Genomic DNA, 20,069 nt, shown 5'->3' on the forward strand with positions numbered 1-20,069 from the left:
CATTCTGTTCTCTAAATTACTTCCCTCACATGATCAGCAGGAAAAGATTAGATAACGGACAGTCCGTTAAGGAACAGCTGGATGTTTCGCCCTTTGTGTCATTGGCCATGGTGAAGTGCAGTAATATCGAAAGCAGGAAGTGCCGTGTCTAAAAATACAAGCAGTGGCTTAGCGCAGAGCACGACACAGAGAGCCTGAGGTGCAGAGGCAGCAGAAATGGCCAACAACCTGAACCGGGACCTGAGCTGCTCCGTCTGTGCCGAGATGTATACCGAGCCCGTCACCCTGGACTGCGGCCACAACTTCTGCAAGGCCTGCGTCCTGGGTCTGTGGGGCGAGCCGCGGGCCACCGTGTCCTGCCCCCAGTGCGGGCAACAGCTGCCCCGGAGGGATCTGGTGACCAACCAGCTGTTGGTGACCATTGTGGCCAGCCTGAGGCACCTGAACCTGGAGGCAGGAGGAGCCGGGGTCACGGGCCTGATGTGCCCTGCCCACTGCGAGCTGGCGGGACTCTTCTGCCGCAAGGATCTCAAGTTAGTCTGCCCCGCCTGCCTGGGCCAGGAGGGGAGCTTGACCCTCATCCCCGTGGAGGAAGCCTACTCATTCTGCAAGGTAGGGCTGATTGAAGTGGGCACTCATGGGGAACTTGAGGCATTTTTCTTTGTATGTGGAGCGGGCTGTGGATGAGGGGGGAGGTTGAAGTGGGTGTAATTTTCAGCTTCCCCAGCCTTGGAGTTGCACTAGCCCCCGATGAAAAAACACTGCCTATATCAGTTAACTAAATATAGACATTAACTAGCAAAGTTTCCCCAGTTGTTTTGGTCAAAGAGATTTTGTCTTTATTGTGTGGTTGCTGATGTAGAATAAGTATGTGGAATGAGTAGGAACTAAATGTATTCAGTAATATGCCAGTATGAACTCAGCCAGCTGTTTACATTGTACATTAATGATTTAGACGAGGGGATTAAATGTAGTATCTCCAAATTTGCAGATGACACTAAGCTGGGTGGCAGTGTGAGCTGCGAGGAGGATGGTATGAGGCTGCAGAGTGACTTGGATAGGTTAGGTGAGTGGGCAAATGCATGGCAGATGAAGTATAATGTGGATAAATGTGAGATTATTCACTTTGGTGGCAAAAACAGGAAGGCAGAATATTATCTGAATGGTGACAGATTAGGAATAGGGGAGGTGCAACGAGACCTGGGTGTCATGGTACATCAGTCATTGAAGGTTGGCATGCAGGTACAGCAGGCTGTTAAGAAAGCAAATGGCATGTTGGCCTTCATAACGAGGGGATTTGAGTACAGGGGCAGGGAGGTGTTACTACAGTTGTACAGGGCCTAGGTGAGGCCACACCTGGTGTATTGTGTACAGTTTTGGTCTCCTAACTTGAGGAAGGACATTCTTGCTATTGAGGGAGTGCAGCGAAGGTTCACCAGACTGATTCCCGGGATGGCGGGACTGACATATCAAGAAAGATTGGATCAACTGGGCTTGTATTCACTGGAGTTCAGAAGAATGAGAGGGGATCTCATAGAAACGTTTAAAATTCTGACAGGTTTAGACAGCTTAGATGCAGGAAGAATGTTCCCAATGTTGGGGAAGTCCAGAAGCAGGGGTCACAGTCTAAGGATAAGGGGTAAGCCATTTAGAACCGAGATGAGGAGAAACTTCTTCACCCAGAGAGTGGTGAACCTGTGGAATTCTCTACCACAGAAAGTTGTTGAGGCCAATTCACTAAATATATTCAAAAAGGAGTTAGATGTAGTCCTTACTACTAGGGGGATTAAGGGGTATGGCGAGAAAGCAGGAATGGGGTACTGAAGTTGCATGTTCAGCCATGAACTCATTGAATGGCGGTGCAGGCTCGAAGGGCCGAATGGCCTACTCCTGCACCTATTTTCTATGTTTCTATTATTTCAAAATTCTCATCCTTGTTTTCAAATCCCTCCACAGCCTCGCCCCTCCCTATATCTGTAATCTCCTCCAGCCCCACAACCCCCCGAGATGTCTGCGCTCCTCTAATTCTGCCCTCTTGAGCATCCCGGATTATAATTGCTCAACCATTGGTGGCTGTGCCTTCAGCTGCCAAGGCCTTAAGCTCTGGAACTCCCTCCCTAAACCTCTCCACCTCTCCACCTCTCTTTCCTCCTTCAAGAGGCTCCTTAAAAAAAACTACCTTTTTGACCAAGCATTTGGTTACCTGTCCTAATTTCTTCTGATGCCTCTTGGTGTCAAATTGTTTTTTATATCTCATAATCAGTATTTAAATGGAGAGAAATTACAAAATGCTGCGGTACAGAGGGACCTAGGGGTCCTTGTGCATGAAACACAAAGAGTTAAGTATGCAGGTACAGCAAGTAATCAGGAAGGCAAATGGAATGTTGGCCTTTATTGCAAGGGGGATAGAATATAAAAGCAGAGAAGTCCTGCGACACCTGTACCGGGTATTGGTGAGACCACACTTGGAGTATTGTATGTAGTTTTGGTTCTCCGTATTTAAGGAAGGATACACTTGCACTGGAGGCAGTTCAGAGAAGGTTCTCAAGGTTGATTCCTGAGATGAGGGATTGATTTATGAAGAAAGGTTGAGCAGGTTGGGCCGATACTCAACAGAGTTTTGAAGAATGAGAGGTGATCTTATTGAAACATATAAGATACTGAGGCGGCTTGACAAGGTAGATGCAGAGTGAATGTTTCTCCTCATGGGGGAATCTAGAACTTGGGGGCATAGTTTCAGAATAAGGGGTCGCCCATTTAAAACTGAGATGAGGAAGAATTTCTTCTCTGAGGGTCGTGAATCGTTGGAATTCTCTACCGCAGAGAGCTGTGGAGGCTGGGTCATTGAATATATTTAAGGTGGAGATAGACAGACTTTTGAACAATAAGTGAGTGAAGGGTTATAGGGGGTGGAGAGGAACATGGAGCTGAGTCCATGATCAGATCAGCCATGATCTTATTGAATGAAGGAGAAGGCTCGAGGGGCTAAATGGCCCACTCCTGCTCCTAATCTGATGTTCTTATAATACCCCTGCGAAGTGCCTTAGAATGTTTCACTACGTTAAAGGTGCTATATAAATACAAGTTGTTGTTGTTGCTGCTGATTGTACCCAACCAATGGGTAATTCAGGAGCAACCTCTTTACCCAGAGGATGGTTAGCAGATGGAAATCGCTACCCCAAGGAGTGGTTGAGGTGTATAGATGCATTTAACTGGAAGCTACATCAACATATAAGGAAGAATATTATGGAAGGGTATGCTGAAGGAGTTAGATGAAGAAGGTTGGGAGGAGGCTCGTGTGGAGCGTAAACACAGGCACGGAGCTGTTGGACCAAGTGGCTTATTTTTGTGCTGTTGACTCGATGTAATTCTATGATGTTGGTCCCGTTGATTTAAACAGAAACAAGGATGGTGGACTGTCTGTCACGGGCAACGAATCTGCGAAGTCAGTTTTACACCCGAGCTGCCACTTTAAAATCTCACGCCCAGTATCTCTATTTAATTTTTGTGCGTTGCCCCTTTAAGCTCCGAGACTGAAGTAATACTCTCTCCTGCCGCGATTTTAAACCAAGCAAGTAAGTGAGCTCCCCCAGCCTTGGTAGCAAGGTGTCAGCTGTGGCTCAGTGGGTCATGCTCTCGCCTCGAGTTAGAAGAGCTATAGCTTCAAGTCCCCAGTCCAGAGGGCTGGAGCTCAGAATCTAGGTGGACCTCCCAGTGCTGCACTGTCGGAGGAGCCGTCTTTCGGAGGAGATGTTAAACTGAGGCCCTGTGCTCTCTCCGGTGGACATAAACGATCCCATGGCTCTATTTCGAAGCAGAGCAGGTGAGTTATCCCCAGTATCCTGAAGCTAATATTTATCCCTCAATCAATATAACAAAAACAGATTATCTGGTCATTACCGCATTGCTGTTTGTGGGAGCTTGGGTGCAGATTGGCTGCCGTGTTTCCCACATTACAGCAGTGACTACACTTAAAGATACTTCATTGGCTATAAAGCACTTTGAGACATCATGTGGTTGTGAAAGGCGCTATATAAATGCAAGTCTTTCTTTTTTTTCTTCTCTGCTCTAACCGTCCAGCACGAAGGTCAGAGTGATGATAACGAGAGGGATCCCTGGCTGATTATTCCTCTTCCTTAAGCAAGAAGAGAGCCTCAGGGAGCAGGAGAGCAGAGCTCTGAACACTGGACACTGGGCTGACGTCCATAAGGGAAGTTCCGGCTGTAAAGCAGTGGAAGAAATGTAGGGGTGGGTGAGTGAACATAAGAACATAAGAAATAGGAGCAGGAGTTGGCCATTTAGCCCCTCAAGCCTGCTCTGCCATTTAATAAGATCATAGTTGATCTGATCTTGGCCTCAACTCCACTTTCCTGCCCACTGCCCATAACCCTTGACTCCCTTATCGCTCAAAAATCTGTCAATCTCCACCTTAAATATATTCAATGACCCAGCCTCCACAGCTCTCTGGGGCAGAGAATTCCACAGATTCACGACCCTCTGAGAAAAAATTCCTTCTCATTTCCGTTCTAAATGGGCGACCTCTTATTCTGAAACTAAGCCCCCTAGATCTCGATTCCCGCACGAGGGAAAACACCTTCTCTGCATCTACCCTGACAAGCCCCCTCAGAATCTTATACGTTTCAATAAAATCACCTCTCATTCTCCTAAACTCCAATAAGAATAGGCCCAACCTGCTCAACCTTTCTTCACAAGACAACCCCTTCATCTCAGGAATCAACCTATTGAACTTTCTCTGAACTTCCCTCCTTAAATAAGGAGACCAAAACTGCATGCAGTACTCCAGGTGTGGTCTCACCAATGCCCTGCATGGTTGTAGCAGGACTTATCTTCTTTTATACTCTATCCCCCTTGCAATAAAGACCAACATTCCATTTGCCTTCCTGATTACTTGCTGTACCTGCATATTAACTTTTTGTGTTTCATGCACAAGAATTGCCAGATCCCTCTGTAACTCAGCATTTTGTAATCCCTCTCCATTTAAATAATAATTTGCTTTTTTATTCTTCCTACCAAAGTTGATAACCTCACATTTTCTCAAATTATACTCCATCTGCCAGATTTTTGTCCACTCACTTAGCCTATTTATATCGCTTTGCAAATTCTTTGCGTCCTCTTCACAATGTGCTTGCTGAGTAGGTGAAATTGATCTTTGGCGGGATTGTAAAATCAGGCTTCAGTGAAAACAAAAATCGGGCATGGCTTAAAACAGGCTGCTGATTTGCTACTGAACAATTCCAGTTTCTCCCGTCCCGGGTTGTCTCAAGTACGGAAGAGAGAGCAACCAAGCTCACTTGTAACACTTCAGTTGGTAACTCAGCACAAAGTGGGTGCAGATCCTGGGACCTTCTGACTCAGTATCACACTGCGAGCTGCATTCATTGAGTTGCAACATTGCACTCTGTCCCCAACTTCCTGCTCCAGTGAATCAGGCGACCCTTAATAGTTCTCTTTCTCTCCTTATTTCATTTTATCTTTCTTCTTTTCTGCACTGAGCTATTTGTAAAGTGACATATAGTAAGTTACCTATTATCTTATTCTAATTAACAACAACAACAACAACTTGCATTTATATAGCACCTTTAACGCAATAACAACTGCACTATTTCTTCATACCCTTCATTGAGTTCCAACCCAAAGCTTTAGGAGGATTAGAGGGAATGGCTTTTAGAAGTTGTGCAAACTTTTGCCCCACACTCAGACATGCAGTCTTTCCTTCATCGTCAATTAGAATCCACTGTTGTAGGACTAAACACAAGAGTCAAGAATACTTCCCCGGACCGAAGACATTATTTCTATTGATATATTGATGCTTGTTGCCTCCACTTCTGAATGTGCCGACTCTTGCTGGGGTGCAGTTTCACAGGCACTAGGTATTTCACAGGAGCGCCATTAAACCAAATATGACACTGAGCCACATAAGGAGAAATTAGGGCAGGCGACCACAATCTTGGTCAAAGAGGTCGGTTTAAAGGAGGAGAGGGAGATAGAGAGGTGGAGAGGTTTAGGGAGGGAGTTCCAGAGCTTGGGGTCCAGGCAGCTGAAGGCACGGACTCCGATTGTTGAGCGATTATGATCAGGGATGTGCAAGAGGCCAGAATTAGAGGAGCGCAGACATCTCGGTGAGGGGGGTGGGGGCGGTTACAGAGATTACAGAGATAGGGAGGGGTGAGGTTACAGAAGGACTTGAACATGAGGTTGAGAATTATATACTGAATCTGTTGGTGGGCCGGGAGTGACTGTAGGTCAGCGAGCACAGCGATGCTTTAAATTGGGTGGATTGTGAGCAGTGATGCACTGAGCAGAATGGTCCTTTATTTACAGGAATTTACCGTGTGCAGGATGGCTGCTGCATGTTCCGTCAATGTCAACAGCTAACAGCCATTCAAACACTCTGCATTGCCTTGGAGATGTCTCAGAGAGAGATGTGACCAATGGCTACGCATCTGAGCTTGCTCCCCATTGGAGCAGAGAAGGTGAACAGGAGATCTGATAGAGGTGTTCAAAATTGTGAAGGGTTTTGATAGAGTAAATAAAGAGAGACTGTTTCCACTGGCAGGAGGGTCGGTGACCAGAGGACACAGATTTAAGGTGATTGGCAAAAGAACCAGAGGTGATGTTACACAGTGAGTTGCTGTGATCTGGAATGCGCTGCCTGAAAGGGTGGAGGAGGCAGATTCAATGGTAACTTTCAGAAGAAAATTGAATAAATACTTGTCGGTAGCTAATATTTAAGGTGATTGGCAAAAAAAACAGAAGCGACATGAGCACACAAACTTTACGTAGTGAGTTATTGTGATCTGGATTACAGCTGCCTGAGACGGTATGGAAGCAGATTGAAACGTAACATTCAAAATGGAATTAGATACATACTTGAAGACAAAAATGCAGGGGAGTGGGATTATTTGGATAGCTCTTTCATAGAGACAGCACCGGTGTGAGGTGCCGACTTTTAAAGATTTAATTCAATCGCAGGCTGTGAGCATCGCATTTATTGGCCATCCCTAATTGCCCTTGAGAAGGTGGTGGTGAGCCGTACTCTGGAACCACTGCAGTTGCGGTTTGTTAAAAATGAGTGGGTCGCTGGTCCATTTCAGAGTCAACCACATTGCTGTGGATCTCAGTGCCTCAAGCGGACTGGTTTTGTGCTGCGGACCCACGAGAGACTGGATTGGTCTCTGTGACATGACCACAAACTGGTGTCAGTTATGTCCTCTACCATCAGCAGAGCGAGGAGCGTTTGACCCCATCAGCCAACGCTCGACTTGAATCGAGGTCACAGCCCAGAAAGGCAGTGGCTTGACCCATTGCACCATCTAATTTAATTTTTATTCATTCAAGGGCGAAGCCAACATTTATTGCCCATCCTAACTGCCCTTGAGAAGGTGGCGGCGAGAATAATTATGAGTTAACCACATTGCTGTGGGTCTGGAGTCACATTTTGGCCAGACTGGGGGTAAGGGTGGCAGGATTCCCTCCCAAAAGGACATTAGTGAACCAGTTGGGTTTTTACAACAATCCAGTAGTTTCATGGTCACCATGACTGATATTAACTATTTTATTCCACATTTAGTTAATTAACTAAATTTAAATTCCCTAGCTGTTGTGGTGGGATTTGAACTCATGTCTTTAGATCATTAATCCAGGCCTTGGGATTACTGGTCCAGTAACATTACCACTGTGCTATCACTCCCATGGCTTGTTGCTGTACTTTGTCATTCTAAGTGCTGGCCTTCTATCAATGCAAGTGGCAGCTGTTATGTGCAAACCTTTCACCTTAAGTGAACGTATTTTTGAATTGCCACTTTATAAATTGGATTCTGAGGTTCAGACACAACTACTCAAACATGTGTTATCTGCTGCCACATCTCCCAGGAAGTGACAGGCAGTGACGGTGTGAAACAGTGCAAGGCGGGGGCTTGAAGCTGTGACAAGGGACGGTGCTGTCGACAGTATTTGTGTTTCTTGGTCCAGTCACATTGCTGTGTCCTTAATTAGAATCGCTGCGGCTGCTTGGCAGCAAGCGGACGCTCTCAGGGCACTCACACACGACCATCACGCCTAAATAAGCAGCCAGATGTAACCGCTGCTGGAGGTGATCACCCTTTGCTGAGTTCACTTCACAAGTCGAAAATACAACTGGCTGAATCCACACAATGCACAAAGCCATCCCCACCATGGTTAGCTGTCTCACTCATAGGAGACACAGCATGCTGTACCTGCTCTGTATCTAACCCGTGCTGTACCTGCCCTGGGAGTGTTTGATGGGACAATGTAGAGGAAGCTTTACTCTGTATCTAAGCCATGCTATACCTGCCCTGGGAGTGTTTGATGGGACAGTGTAGAGGAAGCTTTATTCTGTATCTAACCCGTGCTGTACCTGCCCTGGAAGTGTTTGATAGGACAGTGTAGAGGGAGCTTTACTCTGTATCAAACCCATGCTGTACCTGCCCTGGGAGTGTTTGATGGGACAATGTAGAGGGAGCTTTACTCTGTATCTAACCTGTGCTGTACCTGCCCTGAGAGTGTTTGATGGGATAGTGTAGAGGGAGATTTATTCTGTATCAAACCCATGCTGTACCTGCCCTGGGAGTGTTTGATGGGACAGTGTAGAGGGAGCTTTACTCTGTATCTAACCTGTGCTGTACCTGCCCTGAGAGTGTGTGATGGGATAGTGTAGAGGGAGATTTATTCTGTATCAAACCCATGCTGTACCTGCCCTGGGAGTGTTTGATGGGACAGTGTAGAGGGAGCTTTACTCTGTATCTAACCTGTGCTGTACCTGCCCTGGGAGTGTTTAATGGGACAGTGTAGAGGGAGCTTTACTCTGTATCTAACCTGTGCTGTACCTGCCTTGGAAGTGTTTGATGTGGTGTTGTAGAGGGAGCTTTACTCTGTTTCTAACCTGTACTACACCTGACCTGGGCGTGTTTGATGGGACAGTGTCGAGGGAGCTTTACTGTGTATTTAACCCATGCTGTATATTTTTGTGAAAGTATCAAAATCTACCCAGAGGGTGGGACAGTTGAAACAGGCAGGAGAGATTCACAAAAAGAGGGAAATAGAGTCAAAAACAGATGAGGAGAGAGAGACGGAGAGAGACAGAGAGAAATTGAGGAAAAATGCATGAAAGAGAAAGGGAAATGAAAGGAATAGAGCAGGAGAAAGTTACAGAGAGAATTACAGGAAGAGAGAATTTTTGATTGTGAGGAAAGATGCTGTAAGAAAGATTTGTATTTCTATAGCTCTTTTCACCACCTTAGGATGTCCAAAATCACTTTCTATCCAAAGAAATACCTTTTGAAGTGTACTCACTGTTGTAATGCAGAAAATGAGGCAGCCAATTTGCATACAGCAAGCTCCCACAAACAGCAATGCGATAATGACCAGATCATCTGTTTTTGTTATGTTGATTGAGGAATAAATATTGGCCAGGACACCGGGGACACCTTTCTCTTTCATGCATTTTTCCTCAATTTCTCTCTGTCTCTCTCTGTCTCTCTCTCCTCATCTGTTTTTGACTCTATTTCTCTCTTTTTGTGAATCTCTCCTGCCTGTTTCAACTGTCCCACCCTCTGGGTAGATTTTGATACTTTCACAAAAATATACAGCATGGGTTAAATATTGGCCAGGACACCCCTGCTCTTCTTCGAAATAGTGCCATGGGATCTTTTATATCCTCCCGTGAGGGCAGACGTGGCCTCGGTTTTACTTTTCGTTCGAAATATGCTACATCCAACAATGCAGCACTCCCACCGTACTGCACTGGGGGTGTCAGCTCGGATTATGCGCTCTTGTGTCTGGAGTGGTGTTTGAACCCACAACCTTCTGACTCATCGAGGGCACGACTCACCGAGACACGGCTGACAAACAATAGCCGAGTCGAGAAGTTGTTGCTTGTGATATTTGAAAGCTAACAAAGATATTCTGATTATTACCACACTGCTGCTTCTGGGACCTTGTTGTGCATAAATTGGCTATTCTGTTTCTTACATTTCAACAGTGATTACACTTCAAAAGAACTTAATTTTCTGTGCTGGGAAATTCCGAGGGCAAGCAAGACGCTATATATGTCTCCTATAAGTCTTTATTCCTTAGAGTACATTGAGGGCTGGTCTGAGAGGTGTTTAAAATGTTAAAAGGATTCGATAGGGTAGATACACGGAAACTAATTCCTTCATGGGGGGGCATCAAGAACTACTGGACATAATCTTAAAATTAGAGCTAGGCTGTTCAAGAGCAAAGTCAGGAAGCTCTTCTTCACACAGAAAGTAGAGGAAGTCTGGAACTCTCCCTCAAAGGGCTGTGGATGCCGTGGGTCAATTGGAGCTTTCAAGTCTGAGATCAAAAGACTTGTTGTTGGGTAAGGGTAGTGAGGAATATGGAGCGAAGGCGGTTAAATGGAGTTGGGGTGCGGATCAGCCTCGCTCTAATTGAATGGCGGAGCAGGCACGAGGGCTGAATGGCCTCCTCCTCTTCCTAATGTGACCCTGCAACTTGGCTTGTACCCGGTGCTTTTTGATAATGGATGAAATGCCTCGTCGCCCAGAGCCTGATCTTCCAATGTGTTTTCCTGAAGGGCAAATTGGAGAATTCGATTGGTTTGCTCGAGAAGAAGCTGGAGGAGTATCGAAGAGCACAGACCACCCGAGGGTCCAAGATCTCCGAGACGCTGGTGAGCATTAATGGACAGGGAATAGTATAACTATCCACTGACCTGCACTGGATCCTGTTCACCCATCAACCCTCAGTGTTCACTGACCCACACGGGGTCCTGTTCACCCATCAACCCCCAGTGCTCACTGACCTGCACTGGGAGCCGCTCAACCATCACCCCCAGTGCTCACTGACTCACACTGGCTCCCATTCACCCATCACCCCCAGTGCTCACTGACCCACACTGGGTCCATTCACCCATCACCCCCAGTGTTCACTAACCCACACTGGGTCCATTCACCCATTGCCCCAAGTGCTCACTGACCCACACTGGGTCCCGTTCACCCATCACCCCCAGTGCTCACTGACCCACACTGGGTCCCATTCACCCATCACCCCCAGTGCTCACTGACCCACACTGGGTCCCGTTCACCCATTACCCCCAGTGCTCACTGACCCACACTGGGTCCATTCACCCATCACCCCCAGTGCTCACTGACCCACACTGGGTCCATTCACCCATCACCCCCAGTGCTCACTGACCCACACCGGGTCCATTCACTCATCACCCCCAGTGCTCACTGACCCACACTGGGTCCCGTTCACCCATCACCCCCAGTGCTCACTGACCCACACTGGGTCCATTCACCCATCACCCCCAGTGCTCACTGACCCACACTGGGTCCATTCACCCATCACCCCCAGTGCTTACTGACCCACACTGGGTCCTGTTCACCCATCACCCCCAGTGCTCACTGACCCACAATGGGTCCATTCACCCATCACCCCCAGTGCTCACTGACCCACACTGGGTCCATTCACCCATCATCCCCAGTGCTCACTGACCCACACTGGGTCCATTCACCCATCACCCCCAGTGCTTACTGACCCACACTGGGTCCTGTTCACCCATCACCCCCAGTGCTCACTGACCCACAATGGGTCCATTCACCCATCACCCCCAGTGCTCACTGACCCACACTGGGTCCATTCACCCATCATCCCCAGTGCTCACTGACCCACACTGGGTCCATTCACCCATCACCCCCTGTGCTCGCTGCTCCCGGGCCAGCAACCCCTTGATTTCACCATAAACATCCTCATGTGCAAATCCCTCTATGGCCTCGCCCCCTCCCTATCTCCATATCCTCCTCCACTCCTACAACCCTCCATGATATATGTGCTCCTCCAATTCTGGCCTCTTGCACATTACCGTTTTGAATCGCTCCACCATTGGTGGCTGTGCCTTCAGCTTCTCTGGAATTCCCTCCATAAACCACTCCACCTCGCTACCTCTCTCTCCTCTCTAAGACGCTCCTTAAAACCTACCTCTTTGACCAATCTTTTACTCACCAGTCCCAGTATCACATTGTGTGACTCGGTGTCAAACTTTGCTACATTGAAGGCGCTAAATAAACGCAAGCTGTTGTTGCTGGTGCAGTAGTGTGACCGGAAAAGCAATGGTATTCACCCACCTCAAACAGAAAGTGCGACCCTTTCACACCCAGCGCACGGAGCTCTACAAAGTATGAAGGCAATAGGCACCTATGGTTACTTCTGTGAGTGTAGGCCATTCAAAGGATTGGGTTAATCGTTGGGAAGAGAGATAAGAGATTCTGTTCAATCCTACACAGAGAGGGAAGTTCAAGGGCGAAGTAACTTGTGAATTAAGCTGGCAACATGACTGCACTGCATGTTCACTGGTTAGTGGTATGAGGCTTGATCCAGGGTGACCAAAGGAATGTGAAAAACCTTTGATTGATTCCCTGTCAAGCCTGCTCCTGTAGAACTGCTTTCCCACCAGCAGGGGATGCTAATGGCTACTTGAAGCAATGGGCAAAATGTTGAACAAAAAGAAAATATAAAGAATTGAATTTATATTTTGCTATTCTCACGACCTCTGGACGCCTCAAAGTGCCTTACAGCCAATGAAGTACTTTTCTATATAAGAAACGTGGCAGCCAGTTTGCACACAGCAAGCTCCCACAAACTGCACTGTGATAATGACCAGTTAATCCGTTTTAGTGCCGTTGGTTGAGGGATAAATATTGGCCCCAGGACAACGGGGATAACTCCCTTGCTCTCCGTTAACTAGCTCCATGTGATCTAGTAGCTCAGTGGGTAACACCCTTGTCTTTTGTGTCAAGATTTGTGGGTTCCAATCCCACTCCAGAGACTTGAAGACAATAATGTAGGCTGACACACCCAGTGCTGCACTGTCAGATGGTACCGACTATCGGATGAGACGTTAAACCGAGGTCCTGTCTGCTCTCTCAGGTCCCATGGTGCTATTTTGAAGAAGAGCAGGGGAGTTACCCCAGTCTTCTCACCAATATTTATTCCTCAATCAACATCACTAAAATGGATTATCTGGTGCTTATCACATTGCTGTTTGTGGGAGCTTGCTGTGTGCAAATTGGCTGCTGTGTTTCCCACATTGCAACAGTGACTACACTCCAAAAGTATTTCATTGGCTGTAAAGTGCTTTGGGACATCCTGAGACCGTGAAAGGCGCTACATAAATCCAAGTCTTTCTTTCTTTTATGTCCACCTGAGAGGGCAGCCTCGGTTTAATGTCTCATCCGAAAGACGGCACCTCCGACATTGCAGCGCTCCCTCAGCACTGCACTGGGAGTGTCAGTTTAGATTTTTGTGCTCAAATGTCTGGAGTGAAACCACAAACTTCTGACTCAGAGGCCAGGGTGCTACCGACTGCCATCTGGTGGTAGGAAATAAAACTGCATCAAATTGCAGTTGTACACAAGTGGAAAAAATAAAGCCAGACTTTTGGGCTGGAAGGCCAGGTTCAGTTTTGTGAAGGGAAAGTTTATGGTAGAAACCAGGAAGTGCTTCTTTGCAGAGAGAGGAGTCAGCAGCGGGAATTGGCTACCAGAAAGGATTGATGACAGCTGGAAAGTGATTTTAATCGCTCCACCATTGGTGGTCATGCCTTCTGTTGCCGAGGCCCGAAGCTCTGGAACTCCCTCGCTAAACCTCTCCGCTTCACTACCTCTCTTTCCTCCTTTAAGACACCCATTAAAACCTACCACTTTGACCAAGCTTTTGGTTACCTGCCCTAAAATCTCCTTATGTGACTCGGTGTCAAATATTTTGTTTCATAATACTCCTGTGAAGCGCTTTGGGATATTTTACTAGGTTAAACATCATCATCATTATAGGCGGTCCCTCGCATCGAGGATGACTTGCTTCCACACCAAAAAGGGTTGAGTTCACAGGTGTTTCAATGAAGGACCTAATATTCCAGGTCCCGAACTACATCTTAAAGGGTGGAAGATGCCTGTGCTTGGATTTTTTAACATGTGGTGGCCGTTGCACACCAGCCACCACACGGGCCTGACAGAGCTGGGTCTTGTTCCAGTGGCAAGGGTTAACCAGGACAACTGGAGACCAGCTCTGCTGCACGGACCGAGCGCGCACACAAATCGCAATGTGGGCTGGCCCGTGCTGCTCTTGGGTCCTCGCCTCTTCTGGACCCCGAACTCACGCCTCTCCTGGGCCCCGATCACATCTCTCTATGAACTATCGCCGCTCCTCCGCACAGACTCGCCACTCCTGCTGTACCTGCCTGCACTGCAATCAGCGACCTGGATCTGGGTGACGTCAAATGCAGTTGCCCTCTTCACAGCCGTTGCCCTTCTGCCACAGCTCGCATTGCTCCCTGCAGTGGTATGCCGCCCCACATTGCTCCCTCTAATGGCCAAGGCCTGCCGATGGTCATGCAGGCCGGGACCGTGCTGATTTCCGGGCCAGGCCGGGGCCATTAGAGGGCGCAATGTGCGAAGGACTGGCCTGGAAATCGCCGCGGTCCCGGCCTGCAAGACTAGGTTAAAGGTGCTATATAAATACAGGTTATTGTTGTGGAAACTGGACTCATTTAAGGAACAGTTGGATACTGTACCTGTTGTGTTTGTATCTTCAAATTTTCCCGAGGAGCACCGTGCAAAGTAGCGGAAGGATTCTCAGGCTGATTACCTGTCTGATAGGCTGTGTGCGACCTGAACACTCCTCGCGTGGCCATAACAATCTTCATACCAGCCGATAGGTTGGTTAGTTCTTCATGGCCGGAGTGTTTCTGGGCTCCCACAATATATATACAATGGGGGGAGTGGGGGGGGGAGGCACCCACACACGTCTGATATAGCAGCACAAGAACATAAGAATTAGGAGCAGGAGTAGGCCATTCGGCCCCTTGAGCTCCGCCATTCAATAAGATCATGGCTGATCTTCGACCTCAACTCCGCTTTCCTGCACTAGCCCATATCCCTTGATTCCCTTAATATCCAAAAATCTATCGATCTCTGTGTTGAATTTACTCAATGACTGAACATCCACAGCCCTCTGGGGTAGAGAATTCCAAAGATTCACAACCATCTGAGTGAGGATATTTCTCCTCATCTCAGTCCTAAATGGCCGACCCCTTATTCTGTGACCCCTGGTTGTATACTCCTCAGCCAGAGGAAACATAGTCACTGCATCTACCCTGTCAAGCCCTGTAAGAATGTTGTATGTTTCAATGAGATCACCTCTCAGTCTTCTAAACTCGAGAGAATATAGGTCTAGTCTGCTCGATCTCTACTCACAGGACAATCCCCCCATCCCAGGAATCAGTCTGGTGAATATTTGTTGCACTCGCTCCGTGGCAAGTATATCCTTCCTTAGGTAAGGAGACCAAAACTGTACACAATACTCCAGGTGCGGCCTCATCAGGGCTCTGTATAATTGCAGTGATTTGTCTTTACTCTTCTACTCATGGATATCAACCCAGAATTAAAAGGCTCCACTCACCAGGACTATATGCAACAATCCCTTATGTTAATACAATGCCCCTAACATAGTAAATTATCCCAAGAAACTTAAAAGGAGCGATTATCAAACAAAATTTGACACCGAGTCACATGAGGAGCTTTTAGGACAGGCGACTAAAAGCTTGGTCAAAGAGGTAGGTTTTAAGGAGCATCTTAAAGGAGGAGGGAGAGGTGGTGAGGTGGAGAGGTACAGGCAGGGAATTCCAGAACTTGGGAACCAGGCACCTAAAGGAATGGCCACCAATACTGGAAGAATTAAAATTGGGGAGGTGCAAGAGGTCAGAATTGGAGAAACACAGAGATGTCAGAGGGTTGTGGGATTGGTGGAGGTTACAGAGATAGGGAGGGGGGCGAGGCCATGGAGGGATTCGAAAACGAGGATGAGAATTTTACAACCACAAACCAATATAGGTCAGCGATCACAGGGGGTGGTGAGTGAATGGGGCTTATTACACGTTAGGACACAGGCAGCAGAGATTCGGATGAGCTGAAGTGTGCAGAGGGCTTGAACACTGAACCTTCTGACTTGGAGGCGGGACTGCTACCATTGAGCCAAAGGCGCCCTCTATACTGCAATGGGACGAGAGTAAGATTGGTGCCAAGGGAGGGTGACATCGAATAGGCTGAAAGGCCGTCATCTGTTGGCACCTTGCAACTGTAAACGTTTCATTTGCCGCCATCCTTCATGTTCTAGGAGCTGGTGGAGAGCCTCCAGGGAAATATTGAAGCCGAGTTTGCCAAATTGCACCAGTTCCTGCAGGAACAGGAGACCACCCTGAGCGAGAAGCTGAGGAGAGAATCAGAGGACCTGGTACAGTCACTGGAGGGAAACTTCAAACTCATCTCCAAGAAGAGCAGCTCCATCGAAAAGTTAATCGCGGAGACACATTCGCTCATCCAGACCAAGGACCAAAGAAGGCTCCTGATGGTGAGAATATCAGAATATCTTCAATCTGCACTGAGGATGGGTAACAAACAGTGATTGTAGGGTGCGGGGGTAATCCCACAGTGCTGTTAGGTGTAATCGTACAGTGCTGTTAGGGGTAATCCCACAGTGCTGTTAGGGGTAATCACACAATGCTGTTAGGGGTAATCCCACAGTGCTGTTAGGAGGTAATCCCACAGTGCTGTTAGGGGTAATCACACAGTGCTGTTAGGAGGTAATCCCACAGTGCTGTTAGGGGTAATCCCACAGTGCTGTTAGGGGTAATCACACAGTGCTGTTAGGAGGTAATCCCACAGTGCTGTTAGGGGTAATCACACAATGCTGTTAGGGGTAATCACACAGTGCTGTTAGATGTAATCGCACAGTGCTGTTAGGTGTAATCCCACAGTGCTGTTATTGGGATAATCCTACAGTGCTGTTTGGGGTAATCCCACAATGCTGTTAGGGGTAATCCCACAGTGCTGTTAGGGGTAATCCCACAGTGCTGTTAGGTGTAATCCCACAGTGCTGTTAGGGGTAATCTCACAGTGCTGTTAGGTGTAATCCCACAATGCTGTTAGGGGTAATCCCACAGTGCTGTTAGGTGTAATCCCACAGTGCTGTTAGGGGTAATCCTACAGTGCTGTTAATGGGATAATCCTACAGTGCTGTTAGGGGTAATCCCACAGTGCTGTTAGGGGTAATCACACAATGCTGTTAGGGGTAATCCCACAGTGCTGTTAGGAGGTAATCCCACAGTGCTGTTAGGGGTAATCACACAATGCTGTTAGGGGTAATCCCACAGTGCTGTTAGGAGGTAATCCCACAGTGCTGTTAGGGGTAATCCCACAGTGCTGTTAGGGGTAATCGCACAGTGCTGTTAGGTGTAATCCCACAGTGCTGTTAATGGGATAATCCTACAGTGCTGTTTGGGGTAATCCCACAGTGCTGTTAGGGGTAATCCCACAGTGCTGTTAGGTGTAATCCCACAGTGCTGTTAGGGGTAATCTCACAGTGCTGTTAGGTGTAATCCCACAATGCTGTTAGGGGTAATCCCACAGTGCTGTTAGGTGTAATCCCACAGTGCTGTTAGGGGTAATCCTACAGTGCTGTTAATGGGATAATCCTACAGTGCTGTTAGGGATAATCCCACAGTGCTGTTAGGGGTAATCCTACAGTGCTGTTAATGGGATAATCCTACAGTGCTGTTTGGGGTAATCCCACAATGCTGTTAGGGGGTAATCCCACAGTGCTGTTAGGGGTAATCCCACAGTGCTGTTAGGGGTAATCCCACAGTGCTGTTAGGGGGTAATCCCACATTGCTGTTAAGGGGGTAATCACACAGTGCTGTTAAGGGTAATCCTACAGTGCTGTTAGGGGTAATCCCACAGTGCTGTTAGGGGGTAATCCCACATTGCTGTTAAGGGTAATCCCACAGTGCTGTTAGGGGTAATCCCACAGTGCTGTTAGGGGGTAATCCCACAGTGCAGTTAGGGGTAATCTCACAATGCTGTTAGGGGGTAATTCCACAGTGCTGTTAGAGGGTAATCCCACAATGCTGTTAGGGGGTAATCCCACATTGCTGTTAGGGGGTAATCCCACAGTGCAGTTAGGGGTAATCTCACAATGCTGTTAGGGGGTAAATCCACAGTGCTGTTAGAGGGTAATCCCACAGTGCTGTTAGGGGGTAATCCCACATTGCTGTTAGGGGGTAATTCCACAGTGCTGTTAGAGGGTAATCCCACAGTGCTGTTAGGGGGTAATCCCACATTGCTGTTAGGGGGTAATCCCACAGTGCTGTTACGGGGGTAATCCCACAGTGCTGTTATGGGGTAATCCCACAGTGCTGTTACGGGTAATCCCACAGTGCTGTTCTGGTGGGAGTTCCAGGAATTTGTCCCGCCGATGATGAAGAAACGATGGTATGTTTCCAAGTCAGGATGGTGTGTGACTTGGAGGGTAGTTTGGAGATGATGGTGTTCCTATGCGCCTGCTGCCCTTGTCCTTCTAGCTGCTGTCGATAAATGATGAGGTGAATGTTGCAAAAGCATTGCACACAGAGAGCTGAGAAGGGGTTAGAGAGGCCCATTATACTGGTATTATTGGTGTGAAGTTGAAGTGTTTCACCCCCCTTCTCTGTGAAGATACAGATCTGGGGTTTGTTTCCAAGGGTGCTCCCATAAATCGTTTCATCACTTTATGTACCTGTGAGAGTCCCACACCCTTTTGCGGGAGCTAGTGCACCCCCTGGTGGAGGCTAGGGAGGGGTTAGCTGTACGAATGCCAGTGGTCTGAGTGCAAGCATCACTCTGCTGAGGAAGATAAAAATTGGCCAACTGTGCTGAGGGAGGCAAGGAGCTAAATATCCAACAACTGAGACCTCTGAGTGAATTTCTGGCCCTGCTCTCAGTGCAGTAAATATCTGTCTGCTTGTTTGTGATTCTATCTTGGCTGCTGTTTGAATAAAATCATTTGGTTTATTAATTGTGTTTCTGTTTTTATTTATTTAGGATACCAAGAGTGTCCTTCAAAGGTTGGTAACTCCGAACAGCTTCCGTCCATGTTAAACCAGGAGATTATCTTTAATCCCGAATGTCTCCTCATGCTGTGTTTGTGTGTGTGTCTGTCAGAGTGTGAGCGTGTATGTAAGTGAGTGTGTGTCTGTCAGTGTGTCCATGCGTGAGTGACTGTATGTCGTGTGTACGCGTATCAGGCACCATCTGTGGAGAGAAAAGCAGAGTTAACGTTTCGGGTCGTTGAAATGGATTAAATAGCTTACCCCTTATTCTTATGCTGTGACCCCTGGTTCTGGAACATTCTTCCTGTCTCTAACCTGTCCAATCCCGTCAGAATTTTATATGCTTTTATGAGATCCCCTCTCATTCTTCTAAATTCCAGTGGATACAAGCCCAGTTGATCCAGTTTCACCTCATATGTCAGTCCTGCCATCCCGGGAATCAATCTGGTGAACCTTCGCTGTACTCCCTCAAAAGCAAAAACATCCTTCCTCAGATTAGGAACTGAACACATTATTCCAGGTGTGGCCTCACCAAGGCCCTGTACAACTGCAGTAAGACCTCCCTGCTCCTATACTCAAATCCCCTCGCTATGAAGGCCAACATGCCATTTGCCTTCTTCACCGCCTGCTGTACCTGTATGCCAATCTTCAATGACTGATGTACCATGACACCCAGGTCTCTTTGCACCTCCCCTTTTCCTAATCTGTCACCATTCAGATAATATTTTGTCTTCCTGTTTTTGCCCCCAAAGTGGATAACCTCACATTTATCCACATTATACTGCATCTGCCATGCATTTGCTCACTCACCTAACCAGTCCAAGTCACCCTGCAGCCTCTTAGCATCCTCCACACAGCTCACACCGCCACCCAGCTTAGTGTCATCTGCAAACTTGGAGATATTACATTAAATTCCTTCATCTAAATCGTTGATGTATATTGTAAATAGCTGGGGTCCCAGCACTGGACCCTGTGGCACCCCACTAGTCACTGCCTGCCTTTTTGAAAAGTATCCGTTTATTTCGACTCTCTGCTTCCTGTCTGCCAACCAGTTCTCTATCCACGTCAATCATAGACAGTCCCTTGTATCGAGGATGACTTACTTCCACGCCAAAAAGGAATGAGT

At 47.5% G+C, this 20,069-nt stretch overlaps 1 protein-coding gene across 1 annotated transcript in view; it reads left to right on the plus strand.

The window, feature by feature from the left end:
* Positions 1–216: 216 nt before the first annotated feature.
* LOC139230402 (zinc-binding protein A33-like) overlaps positions 217–20,069 on the plus strand; it is a 28,219-nt gene continuing 8,366 nt past the window's right edge. The window contains exons 1-4 of the mRNA XM_070862241.1: positions 217–612; positions 10,598–10,693; positions 16,195–16,428; positions 18,936–18,958. Of these exons, the coding sequence (XP_070718342.1) occupies positions 217–612; positions 10,598–10,693; positions 16,195–16,428; positions 18,936–18,958 (749 nt within the window). The remainder of the gene's footprint in view (positions 613–10,597; positions 10,694–16,194; positions 16,429–18,935; positions 18,959–20,069) is intronic.

This window comes from Pristiophorus japonicus, chromosome 19 (genome assembly GCF_044704955.1).
Source record: "Pristiophorus japonicus isolate sPriJap1 chromosome 19, sPriJap1.hap1, whole genome shotgun sequence".
NCBI lineage: Eukaryota > Metazoa > Chordata > Chondrichthyes > Pristiophoridae > Pristiophorus > Pristiophorus japonicus.